The 12507-nt window shown below is 32.7% G+C and overlaps 2 protein-coding genes across 6 annotated transcripts; one reads left to right on the top strand and one right to left on the bottom strand.

Annotated features, from left to right (window-relative positions):
* The first annotated feature begins 2064 nt into the window (after nt 1–2064).
* LOC105764778 (adenylate kinase 4) lies at nt 2065–4791 on the top strand. The gene is made up of 6 exons (XM_012583531.2): nt 2065–2331; nt 3238–3383; nt 3482–3601; nt 3718–3885; nt 4078–4167; nt 4456–4791. The coding sequence occupies exons 1-6, from the start codon at nt 2220–2222 to the stop codon at nt 4552–4554; spliced, it is 735 nt and encodes a 244-aa protein (XP_012438985.1). The 5' UTR covers nt 2065–2219; the 3' UTR covers nt 4555–4791.
* A 1529-nt stretch (nt 4792–6320) lies between these two features.
* LOC105764776 (cyclin-dependent kinase G-2) lies at nt 6321–10692 on the bottom strand. 5 transcript variants are annotated; one of them, XR_008192008.1, is made up of 7 exons: nt 8820–10671; nt 8589–8724; nt 8412–8500; nt 8164–8275; nt 7864–8076; nt 7559–7690; nt 6321–7455 (listed from the first exon to the last, which is right to left on the bottom strand). XR_008192008.1 is itself a non-coding variant. In XM_052625628.1 (6 exons), the coding sequence occupies exons 2-6, from the start codon at nt 10007–10009 to the stop codon at nt 7978–7980; spliced, it is 1626 nt and encodes a 541-aa protein (XP_052481588.1). In that variant the 5' UTR covers nt 10010–10185; nt 10567–10692; the 3' UTR covers nt 7492–7977. The 5 variants fall into 5 exon arrangements, 2 of the variants coding, with proteins under 2 accessions (XP_052481588.1, XP_012438984.1); XR_001124718.2 differs by having other exon boundaries at nt 7559–8076; XR_001124719.2 differs by lacking the exon at nt 6321–7455 and having other exon boundaries at nt 7492–7690; nt 7829–8076.
* Between the last annotated feature and the right edge of the window lie 1815 nt (nt 10693–12507).

The following is a 12507-nucleotide window of genomic DNA, read 5'->3' as shown; positions in this document are numbered from 1 at the left end:
ATTCTCGCAAAGTCATGGCAACTTTAACGTTAAAAATCTATGAGCAAGTATATTTAATTTTCTTATTCAATGGATTCACAATTACTAATTAATTTAATTATAATTAATTAAATAATAATTTAAAAACTTTAAATTAATTCTCAAATCATTTTTATACTTAGAGAAAACACATTCATTTGTGAATGCGACCCATTTCTCTTAATTCATCGTTTCCATTCATTTCTATCAAATTGGTTTTATATGCAATTCATATTTTGTTTTAACAAGCTAGTAGAGAGACGGATTGGACATATATAATTAAGACTCAAATAATTTATAATTAATTTCTAACTTTTCGCCTATGAATTATAAATTTATTTAGTCACAAAGTCTTTCTACTAAAATATCGTAACTAAGCTCTCTCTAATAATATACCATTACGAAAGCTACTTAAGAAATGCTCGTCTAATGACATTGCCATAATTGTGTTACCTTCAGAGGATATTTTTCATTTCTTTAAGATAAATTTATTCTTTCAATATGATCTTATTTTATCTCATGATAATCATTACATCTTCTTTCATGAAAAGTCAATTATTATTAAATAGTAACAAGTCATTTATCACAAAATAAATGACCAAAGGCCATGTTTATTTTTTATCTATCATGTAATGCTGATGAAAATATATCATTTACCTTTTAGTCGGGCTATGAATTCCACTATTGTAGAATGATGCTACATACTGCAAAAGTCACATACTCAACGCACTAGCTTTCAGTTCCTTATCTATTTGAGCTCAAACTTTTACTTACATCAAAATATACAAGTCACACATACATATATAGTCTCTCATCCATTCAGGATTAAGGTATGTCACACTATGAACGTCAAAAGTGAATAAATCTATAAACGAATTTAAGATCTATTCAACTTGGGTCCTATCCATTGTACTGTTAGTCCAAACAACCACATCTATTTCTCTATCTTTTGGGAGTCATCTGCTCCAATACTTAAGACAAAGTATTTTCCCAATTAGACTTGATAGGCAGCATATTAGTCTTTTGATCGGTTTGCTCATTTCCAATTAGACTAAAGACATGTTTAGCTTATCTGCTAATACAAGTCATTTTTTCGTATTACGACCCAACCACGTAATACTGCTTAGTATTAGTTAAACATTAAATAATTAGTGAGTCAATATTTACTTCCATTTTATTTTGCATGCAAAACTCATTGAAGACTATATACACAGAATATTAATGTAATCAATAAATATTTTATTAAACCAATTTGTTCGATAAGTAGAAGTGTACAAAGACGAATATACTATACTTGGGACACTAAATCCAGCACCACGTCAACAATCTGTTTGTGGATGTTAGTGGATTAACATATTTTAACAATAATGACTAATTCTAACAATTATATTAATTAGAGTGACTAAATTTATAAAAGAAATGGAGTGACCAAAATAGGAATGATGCTATTTTAGGGTGACCTTCGATGTAGTTTACCCTTTAACTTATCGGTGAATATTGGGTGTAGCAAATTCGAATAGGGTGGTTATTTAGTATACTGGCAGTGTATTTTTTTAATTCCATAAACAACCCTAAAAAATTGATATTTGTCTTTATATATATAATAATTTACCACACCTTTATAGGAAACTTTTCAACTATTGGCTCTGCTTATGAAGTTTTTAAACTCCACTAATAGTGTATCAAATATTTTCTCATTTGAATAATGTATAAAAATAATAGATGTAATTAATATTTATAAAGCCAATTTAGAGCAATATATTTTTATTTTGTATTTTTATCATTGAATTTCAACTTTTGTTAACAGACATTTTAACATTAATAAAATATTTTTATAATAATAATTTAATATTAAATGTCACACTTGTTTTATTTTAATATTTTAATATTTTAATTATTTAATATTGCACTTTTACATTGTTTTATTTTAATTAATATTGCACTTTTAATTATTTTAATAAAAAACTCAAATATGGGAAACATGAAGTAGCGTGAAAGAAAAAGGGTAAAACAGTAACTTAAAAACAAGCCGGCAATACCGGTGCTTGAGTTTGAACGTTGAAGCTTTGGTGGCTCGAAGTCCCAACCGAGCCAATACAGAAGTAGAGAACGAAAGAAAAAAAAGAAAAAAAACCTATCTTTTTCTTTAACTAGAAAGACTGTTTAAAACTTAGAACCAAAAACCCTTAGAAAGCAAAGAAATGGCGAGCGGTTCGGTGAACTTGGAAGAAATACCCTACGAATCTCTGATGAATGAGCTTCTCCGCCGTATGAAGTGCGCCCCCAAACCCGAGAAGCGCCTCATCCTCATTGGTTCTCGTTTTTTCCCTTTATTTTTTTGACTCTCGCTTTATTTATTTTTTTGCAAATTGGATTGATTCTTTTTATTTTTTCAATTCTTTCTCTGATTTTTTTTTCTAGTAATAGCATTGGAAAATGGAATTTTCAGATCCTGGAGTTTGTTGAAGTTTGTTCATGTCATATTTTTTGTTCGTTTAGATAGAATTGCAAAAGAATGTACTCGAATATTCAATGCTCCAAATTTAGCTTAAATTTTTTAACTCTATTTTATTAAACTTTTCATACAATTTAAATGAACAAATATGTCTCTAAAGGCAGAGTCAAAGTGGGGGCACTGGATGAATTTCTAATGATTATTTTCTGAAAAAGTATGAGTGCTGGGAAATTTTGATTTTATATTATGTAAACCAATACTCATTGTTTACGTTTAGATTTAATAGAAAAAAAAGTCAACAAAAATGAAACGATTCTAATGCCAACATTGAACTTGTATATTCCTTGTGCATCACCTTTTGCCATGCAGAAGTGGTACTAGATTCTGCAAGGCTAAAGATGAGTGCCCCTTGTCGGGGTACCGTAGCCCATTGTTGATGACCTGCTAAGATATTGGTCTGTCTTTAGTTGTAGAGTTCCATGCAGCAATGTTCAGACAATCGCTTGATCCGAAGTACAAATCTTGCTTGCATAGTGTGTGGAATTTGGGTTGCTTGAAAGTGACTAGAAAGACACTAAAGTTTGGTTTTTACGTTCATTTTTCTCAGAAGTCTCAAATTGTTAACAGCCCGTATTGTGTCATAGCAGCATCACAGAAGCATGCTGCATTCAAATAGCATTCTTTACATTTCTATCAATTTACTGTCTCAAATTTGGTAGAAAGATGGCATGTTTGTGATTACAGGGCAATCTTATGATTGACAGGTCCACCTGGATCTGGAAAAGGCACTCAATCACCAATAATTAAAGATGAGCACTGCTTGTGTCACTTGGCCGCTGGTGATATGCTTAGAGCTGCTGTTTCCGCTAAAACCCCACTTGGTATCAAGGCCAAGGAAGCTATGGATAAGGTCAAATTAGTTCCCCTGCCTGTTCGGATTTTTTTAAAAAATACTTCTTGCTACTAGTTTGCTAATGACTAATGAGGTGCTTAGCTATTGTTTCTCAGGGAGAACTTGTTTCTGATGACCTGGTTGTTGGCATTATCGATGAAGCGATGAAGAAACCTTCATGTAAAAAGGGTTTCATTCTTGATGGGTTTCCCAGGACTGTAGCACAAGCACAAAAGGTGATACTTTGTCTATAATCTTTACACTTGCACCCGCTCTTCCCTAACCAGAGAACCTTGAATTTTCTCAATACAGACCATGCTTCTAATATGTGTTCTTGATCTTTGCTTTGCAGCTTGATGAGATGCTGGAAAGGCAGGGAGTTAAAATCGATAAGGTGCTCGATTTCGCAATTGACGATGCGGTCTTGGAGGAGAGGATTTCTGGTCGCTGGATCCACCCTGCTAGTGGTAGATCCTACCATACAAAATTTGCACCTCCTAGAGTTCCAGGTGTAGATGATGTGAGTCAAACATAATAACCCTCGTTCTAATTCTGTTTCTTTCAAAAATGCAAATTTGGTTACAAAGAATCTGGTGACAGCCTCTCCACCTTTTTCACCGGTTGACAAAGGCATTGTAAGTTAAGCAATTTTACTGGACCTTACAATGTCTTAATTCATTGCAAACTTTTTGGGTTCTTTATTCTCTTGAAGGTGACTGGGGAACCTTTGATCCAACGTAAAGACGACTCTGCAGCTGTTCTCAAGTCAAGGCTTGAGTCATTTCACAGACAAACTCAACCAGTATGCTTTCTGTTTCCTTAACTATTTTTGGCAGAATGGAAAGATCCTTAATTTTTAAGCTATTTGAAATTCTGGAGTTACTAGAACGGAATAAAAGAGTTTAGTAGCAAGCTAATTGAGCACATGGATGTTTGTTTTTATGCCCTAATTCCGTTAATCTAATGTGACATAAATGGTTCTTGTGACATCAGAAATGATCTTTCCTAGCCTTTTTCGGAGTTGATGATGTTTTTTTAAGTAGTTTATAAACTGTCAATAACATTTTGAATGGTGGTGTTCAAAATTTAGGTGATCAATTATTATTCCAAGAAGGGAATAGTTGCAACGCTTCATGCCGAAAAGCCTCTTACAGATGTTACGGATGAGGTCCGGAAAGTACTCTCATGATGAAATTGCAATGAAGCATGAAGTTTAGAAGGTGCTTTACTCATGGAATGTTGCTTTACTGATGAAACTGAAAACAGATTTTTCCTTTTTGGGATTTCATGGATTTTTTTTGCTGATGGGACTCTAATTCATTATTATTTTATTTCATTGAAATTTTGGCCCAAATGATCCGGCTTTTGACTGTTTCAGGTATTGAAGATATTTAAATAAATACTGATAGTATAGATTGACGACAAATCTTTTTTTTTTTGGTTATTTTTTCGTCGAAATGTGCCGTGTTTAGTCCCTTGCAAATCAAAATGTGTTGTGACCATTTTACCTTATATGACTTGTGAGGGTAGAGCCTATTCAGATTTGGGTAAAATGAGTGGTTTAGTGATAATTTTTTTTCCACAAGTCGCTATGACTAAATGGCAAAAGAAAGTTGTTGCATAAATATTCTCATGATATATACATTTTTAAAAATCAATAAACAAATATATTAAAGAAAACGATAATTATAATATAGTATTAACCAAAATTACAAAATGTTATAGTAAAAAAATCATATTAATTGAATTTTAACTTAGTTGATATCATTAATATTGTCATAATTAGTAGAACATGGGTTTAAAATGGTTTATACGCATTTTTCTCTGATATAAGATATTGGATGGGAATTATCTGTAGAAATAAAATTGCATAAAATACAAATTAAATTACCATATTAGTTTTATTGAATAATTCGGGATAGGCGAATTTTTAAAGTATAATCAATTTCGGAATTCAATGGCGTGCATGCTAGCTGATTTTTTTTATTAGAGTTCAGATAAGATATGTAATTTGATGAATTATATAAAATAAAGATTACCCATTTAAAACTGCTGCTAAAAGTAATTAACGGTCAATACAGGTAGAAGACGTGTCAAATTTTCAGTAAAATCCAGCCCAAGTCGGAGCAACAGGATAATAGCCCCGACGCAGAAGGCCAAGGGTAGAAAAGATAAAATCCAAAATCATCATCACTACTTTCAGCAGCGTTAATTTAGGGCCAATTCTTCATTATTTTTTAAAAATATTGTAAAAATACTTTTGAAAAATATTTTGAAAAATTTAGATTAAAATTTGAATGTTTAGTATTGCTGTCAAAAATATTTTGAAAAATAAAATATCAATTTTAAACATGTTATTAACAAATATACATTTAAATAATATTTAAATTAATTAATATTATTATATTTTAATAATAATTTAAAAATTATTATAACTTGTTGTTAATATTTTAATATATAAAATATAAATTATAAATATTTTAAACAATAAATATTAATTGTTTATAAAATTTAATTAAAATATATAAACTATATTTTAAATATTTAAATATTTATAATTAGTATTTTAAAAATACTTTTGTTTTTAATTAATGATTAACACAATTATAATTAAACACTAAGAAAAAAATATTATATTATTGAAGGGTAAAAAATAATTAAACACTAAAAATACTTTTGAGAGAGGAAAACTAAAATTTTTAACTTCTCCTTTTCAACTTTTTTTCAAAAAAACACTTCTGAAAAACTAAAAATTTTAACCAAAAGTAACTTATTCTTCACAGTTTTTTTTAAACTTTCAAAAGTACTTTTAGAAGCAAGGTAGAACTGACCCTTAGAAAGGCATTAGTTGAATCTACAATGGGATCACAGCAAAATTAAATTTGTAAAAATCGATCATTTTCAATATGTTGACTTAAAAAAATTCAAAAGATGGTTATGCTTATTTAGTGCTCGTAGAGGCAAGGCAGATTATAAAAATCCATTCCAAGATAACGTTAATTTTGAAAACAAGGCTTATGCTGGTTTGAAATAACAAACATTTTCTTTTCAGAAGAGGAAAATTCCAGGACCGCACTCGTTAGCACCAACAACCCATAGTTCAGAAGAAAAAACCTCGACGAACCAGATTGCCATACCTTCAAAATTGTATGTATTACATCAACTGTCATTCCTTCGACATTCATGGCATCCATCAAAATCATACAGTTCTTTGCGGTTGCTTCCTTCCTTTGACGTTTCGTTCATCCCAAAGGAGAACCAAAACACCCCCCAGCAACATAAGTTGGACGAAGCACGGTTCACGTATGGAAGATTGATGCAGCATTGAAATTATTTGAGTATTTAGAACACATTGTCCGTAGAGCCTTCACTGTTTTCTTTTAGGAGAGAAAATAGGAAGAAAAAAAATAACGATCATATGACATTAAAATAAGACAATTTTCGATATACTAGCATTAAGAAGTGGATGAGAAGAGGCATTGTTTTAAACCATGCATGACAACAGCTATAATCTTATATTTCTAAATACCAACCGTTTTGAGCCATCTCCTAAGTTCGGTATTGAGATATGCGCTTGTAATCAGTTAAAGTGTATCTTGCAGAAACCCAACAAGGTAAACTGTAAGAACCACATTCATGGAAGAACCGAGAAATAAAAAAAATAGAAGACAGGGCGAAAGAACAAGAAGCCTCAGCAAATAGTCGGTGGTTCTATTATCTTTTCTCCAGTAACATCTGCATGCTAATCATAAAACTTCATCCTGTGCGTCAATGTCACAATATACGATAACATATAAATTGATAACTGGTTATTGTTAGGGAATTAGTCGATAATGCACCGAGTTACTCTATATGGGGTTGATGCCTTACTTGCACGCTACATGATAACGAAAGCACTTGCAGACTCTGAAGTCCTTTAGCTGTGCTGCAACACTTGCAAACAAAGAACAAAACAGAGAGGAAACAACGAAACAAATGGAGACCTCACAAATTGAAAGATCAACTACTTTATTCACAAAGAACCTTGAGCGTCCAAAACTTACTAACAGGAAACAAAGATGTTGTACACGCTTCCAAATGTCGGTGGACTCTTGCAAGCAATGTGAGAAAATTGAACGAAACAATGTGAGCAATTATAGTTTTAGATTGAGGGAAAAAAAAAGGAAATTTCAAATGTGGTTAAGAATATTTACATGGGTTACATTCTGATAAAGTATCAAGGAGATGAAAATTAAAGATTCAAGGTAAGGTCGCAGCTGATGACCTTTACAACTCATCTGAAAATTATCCCAACTAATAACCGGACCATGTAAGGCTACATGTGCCTGTCAAAAGACTATATCAGTTTCTCCCACTCATTAATTTGCTATGAAACATGCAACTACAGCATCTCACATTTTTGTCAATATCTACTAAAACAATTATCATGAAAGATATCAGAGTGGCTGAATGAACCAGCTTGCCTGTATCATGACACAAAATAGATGAAGTTTTTTACCACTGCTGCATCAAACTGGGATCCTTCATGACCACTACAATTGCTAGGAAGAATGCGGTGATAATATTTTGGTTGTGTCCAGCTTCCACAAATCAGGCAAGGAAATTGTTCCATTCACACTTTTGGTGGGAAAGTAGGCAAGAAATCTTTAGATTTTGGCAGGGGAAGCTCCCGGAACCAATCATGATTAAGAGCATCATCTGCTGTTATTCTCTGAACAAAAAACGGAAACATCTATTATAGCTGAAACCAATACATAAAAACTTCAAGTTAAATTAGGGCTTAAGTGAGTAAAATTACTTTCTCAGGGTCATAGGTAAGAAGCCTGTTCAACAGGTCAAATCCAGCATCAGAAAGAACGGCAGATCCAGTAAAAGATGCTGCAGGAAACTTCTTGCGCAACAAGTTATACCTGGAAGAAGAAAACAAAACAACTACTCGTTAAATTAGTCCCATGACTAGGTAATTAATAAATACTGAACATATTGTAGTCAAAAGAAACGGTAGTTATTTAGATGACCAAAGTAATTGTCCAAAGAGATACTTACGGTTGCTTAGAATAATTTGCTTTGGAACCTGGTAATTCAGAAAACCCAGGCCAAATCTTCTCACTTGGAACACCAAGAGTATCAAATATCTGCAACCATAAACCATCATCATCAAACATCAGAGATTTTATAACAAGATAAAAGAAAGTTGAAAGCTTCAATAGAAACAGTAATTACCTTGCGAAGCTGATCAATTTCACTTGTCCCTTTGAACAGGGGTTCCTTAGCTAACAATTCAGCCATTATACATCCCACAGACCACATGTCCACGGCTGTTGAATACTTCTTTGCTCCAAGTAAAAGTTCAGGAGCCCTGAAATGCAGCAATCAAAGAAATATATTTTCAAATTCAAGAACTAATAAAATTCATAATAAATAAAGAATATAAGTACAAAGAATGTTACTTACCTATACCACTGAGTCACCACCTTGGTTGTGTAAGGCTTAAGAGGGCTCCCATACTGTCGCGCCATACCAAAGTCACATATTTTGAGTTCACCTTGATTGTTCAAGAGAAGATTGGATGTTTTCAAATCCCTATGAAGTACCCAATTATCATGAAGATATTTCACACCCTCCAGTAGCTGTAGAATCAAACATTTAACATCACTGGTACTGAATCGTCGTTTCATCGAGTCCATTAGCCACTTGAGGTCATGTTCCATGTACTCCATAACCATGTAAACATTGTCATGGTCATCTACAACAACTTCTCTAGCTTTCACAATTGAAGGGTGATGAAAAGACGCAAGAATATTAATTTCTCTCAGTGATGTCACAGGGAAACCATATTCTTCTAAATCTCTTCGATCAAGAATCTTCACCTTCTTCAGTGCCACAATTTCTCCTGTCATCTTATCCTTAGCTCGGTAAACAATACCATATGTACCTTCACTTATTTTGTTCAATTTTTCATACTCAAAAACACTTCTGCAACCATGAAGCATGTTCATACAACCTCCTGCTGGCTCTTCAACACCTAAATCTGACTGATCAACAACAGCATCTTCGTCACGCATGTCATCAATGTCCATCACATCACCAGAGTCCAACTTACACTCCATGCCTCCATCCTCACAAGCAGACAGTACACTGCTGCTTCTTTGATCAGACTGTGCCCTATCTACTTCCAACTCCTCTCTTTCAAGCTCTCCACTCTCAAGACTCGAACTCCTACTAATCTTATCCTCCGTTAGAGATCCATCTTCATCATCACTATCAGAAGCCCAACGTGATGTAAATATGTTGGGTGCTCGAACATTTTCTTTTCCAATCAACTCTGGTTCTTGTTCATCATCCAGGCATTGCTGGTCAGGCAGTGAAGGAGATAAAGCAGCACCAAAATCAGACACCAAAGACTTGGATACCATATGCTCCACTTCTTTGATCACGTTTGCAGAGAACGGTTGATGCTTATAAACCTGATTGGAAACAGTATTTGACACTTTGGAAGGTGAAGAAGGAGATGACAGAATGCTAGTCGTCACAACATCCCTGTTCTTGGATGAAAATCTTCCTTCTTTGTCTTCCAGGTCCCATACAATCGGGGAAAACTTCCTCTTTTTTTCCGGGGGCTGCTGAACCCCATCATCCAACATCTGTTTCACATCATTTTTAACCCTGGCAACATCGTCTAACCCACATCTCCTAGGACCCAGATCGAACTTATCCTTATTATTAGATGGATAATTATATCCATTCTTAACGGGATTTGCATGAACATGGCCCCGATTCAATTTCTCAACATCAATTCTCCTCCGAACATCAACTCGCCCTGCCGCCATACCAATCAAGAACCACACAACTCTTCTCAATAAAAAGATTCAAGACAAAGAAAAAAAAATCTCCAATAAAACGCACAAAACAAATATCCAATTACTTTCTTTTTTCTTTTTTTTAGGGTTCGTAAAAAGAATAAACCCTAGATATACAGACAAAGTTTAAAAAGTCAATCAATAGAGAGAGGAACACAACAATTACACGTAGATTTCAGATATGGAATTCAAACAAAGATGAAAAAGGTAAAATCAAAAAAAAAAACGCTGACAATCAAATCAAAACCCTAGAACATGAAATTTTTGTGCTTCTTTTGGCGGATCTGATCTGATCTGATCTGACCTGACCTCGATAAATCAGAGGTAATTGAAGATCTTACCAGAAAGAAGAAGGAGGAGGAGACGGAAAGCAGACGCAAAGAAAATCAGAGAATCGGGACAATCTCTTGAAGAGTTTTTGTTTTTATACGCGTTGCTTTGTTTTCAAGCCGCCCCTCGTCCCCTTTATAATATTAATATAAGAAGCGCGTTGGGAGGTTAGGACTTTAGGGCTTTTATTATTTATTTCTTAAGTCGGTGCCCGTTTCATTTTCGAATGGGCTTTGAAGTTCCAACCCAATAAATTTATGGGTAAACTATTAAAATAGTCACTTTTATTTGCCTTAGGTTACATTTTAGTCACTTATGTTGAAATGTTACGTTTTAGTCATTTACGTTATCGTGTTATAACATTTTAGTCACCGAGTCGTTAATTGTCGACAATGGTGTAACGGTAAGTTGATGTGGCACGTTAAATCATCATTTCAAACTAAAATTTTAGGTTAAATTCTACAATTGGTCCCTATATTTTTCATTTTCAACAATTTAAAATTTTTCTTTTATGTTCTTCTAACTTTTTTTTCCATTCTCTTATGCTTCTCCCTCTATTTTCCTCTCTTCTTCATTTCTTTTAACATAGTTTTTCTATGCTTTCTATTTGTAACTAGTCCACAAGCTCGCCTCACTCGAAAAATTAAATTGTTCAAAAAAATAAAACATAGAAAAACTACGTTGAAAGAAATGGAGAAGGGAGGAAAACAAAGGGAGAAGCATAAGAGAATGGAAAAGAAAGAAAGTTAAAAAAAATCAAAGAAAAAAAAATTAAATTGCTCCAAACGAAAAAATATGGGGACCGATTGTATAAATTAACCTAGAATTTTTGTTTGAAATGATGATTTAACGTCCCACGTCAGTTTATTGTTACACTGTTAACAGAAACTAACGGCTTAGTGACTAAAATGTTACAACGTGATAACATAAGTGACTAAAATGTAACCTGAGGCAAACAAAAGTGACTATTTTATTTCATATAAGATTTGATACAACGTTTTCCTCATCATTCAATCATTATGTCAAATTTTATTTATTTTTGTTGAAATCTAATTTTCCATGTAGACCATACAAATTAGAAAATTTTAAAAAAAAATGTCAAGAGTATTCATCTACTAATAAGCATAAAAGAAGATGATGAAATAAAAGCTTTTACCTCTTTCCTTCTACCTGCTACTTCAAAATAAGATTTCTTTTTCTGAATTTATTTTCTATACGTATATTTAATCATTTATATAGTATATGCTTACATATTATATTCATTTTATTGTTTTCTTCTTCTTTTTTTTTGTTTTTGATTGAAATTTTAATTTTATTATAGTTAACTCTAAAACTGATTTATTGTGGAGTTATAATTTGTTGATGCTAACGCAATATTAACAAATAAATATTTTGTTGGCAACATAGAGATATATATGTATATATATTTAACATTAACTAGGAAAATTTAAATCGTTACTTGGGTTTAATTTAGAATGTTGTTGAACATTAACTAAGCAATTTAAAATCATTACTTGGGTCTTGGAACTACAGAACAACAATGATTTTCGCCGACGTGTAAATTATTCGCAGCGAATATAAAAGCAAAATATAGAAGTGATGAATCAAATTTTAAATCAGATTTGTATTATATTTAAGTAAATTATGTTATATTGGGGTTTTGATGGTTGCTAGAATTAACAGAGTTTTATGGGGACAAAAGTTTTTTTATATGCTTTGGGTTTGCGATCAAGCATTTTAATCATGGTGGGATAGTGTTGCAGTGTTGTTGTCCGTCTAATACAGAATTTTATGGTAACAGAGTTGCAGTGTTGTTATCTATCTACGGTGTGTGTTTTGGTAACTGATATAAGATGTTTCCATATCTGCTTTCGATGTTGTACCTACTATAGTAGTTAGAGGTTATCGTGGTCGGACTGAGCCTAGATACAAAGTTTTTAAATATTGTCTCT

Source organism: Gossypium raimondii, chromosome 12, assembly GCF_025698545.1.
Source record: "Gossypium raimondii isolate GPD5lz chromosome 12, ASM2569854v1, whole genome shotgun sequence".
NCBI classification, from domain to species: domain Eukaryota; kingdom Viridiplantae; phylum Streptophyta; class Magnoliopsida; order Malvales; family Malvaceae; genus Gossypium; species Gossypium raimondii.
This window is presented reverse-complemented; position numbering and strand designations above follow the sequence as displayed.

What these genes read in the sequence shown, in the direction of transcription:
- LOC105764778 (XM_012583531.2), top strand. Translation starts at nt 2,220, where the DNA reads ATGGCGAGCGGTTCGGTGAACTTGGAAGAAATACCCTACGAATCTCTG. An exon ending in CTGTAGCACAAGCACAAAAG is followed by an intron (nt 3,602 to 3,717) that starts GTGATACTTTGT and finishes TTTGCTTTGCAG; the next exon opens with CTTGATGAGATGCTGGAAAG. An exon ending in TTCACAGACAAACTCAACCA is followed by an intron (nt 4,168 to 4,455) that starts GTATGCTTTCTG and finishes TTCAAAATTTAG; the next exon opens with GTGATCAATTATTATTCCAA.
- LOC105764776 (XM_012583530.2), bottom strand. Translation starts at nt 10,195, where the DNA reads ATGGCGGCAGGGCGAGTTGATGTTCGGAGGAGAATTGATGTTGAGAAA. An exon ending in AAATTGATCAGCTTCGCAAG is followed by an intron (nt 8,501 to 8,588) that starts GTAATTACTGTT and finishes TTATGGTTGCAG; the next exon opens with ATATTTGATACTCTTGGTGT. An exon ending in TTACCTATGACCCTGAGAAA is followed by an intron (nt 8,077 to 8,163) that starts GTAATTTTACTC and finishes TTTTTTGTTCAG; the next exon opens with AGAATAACAGCAGATGATGC.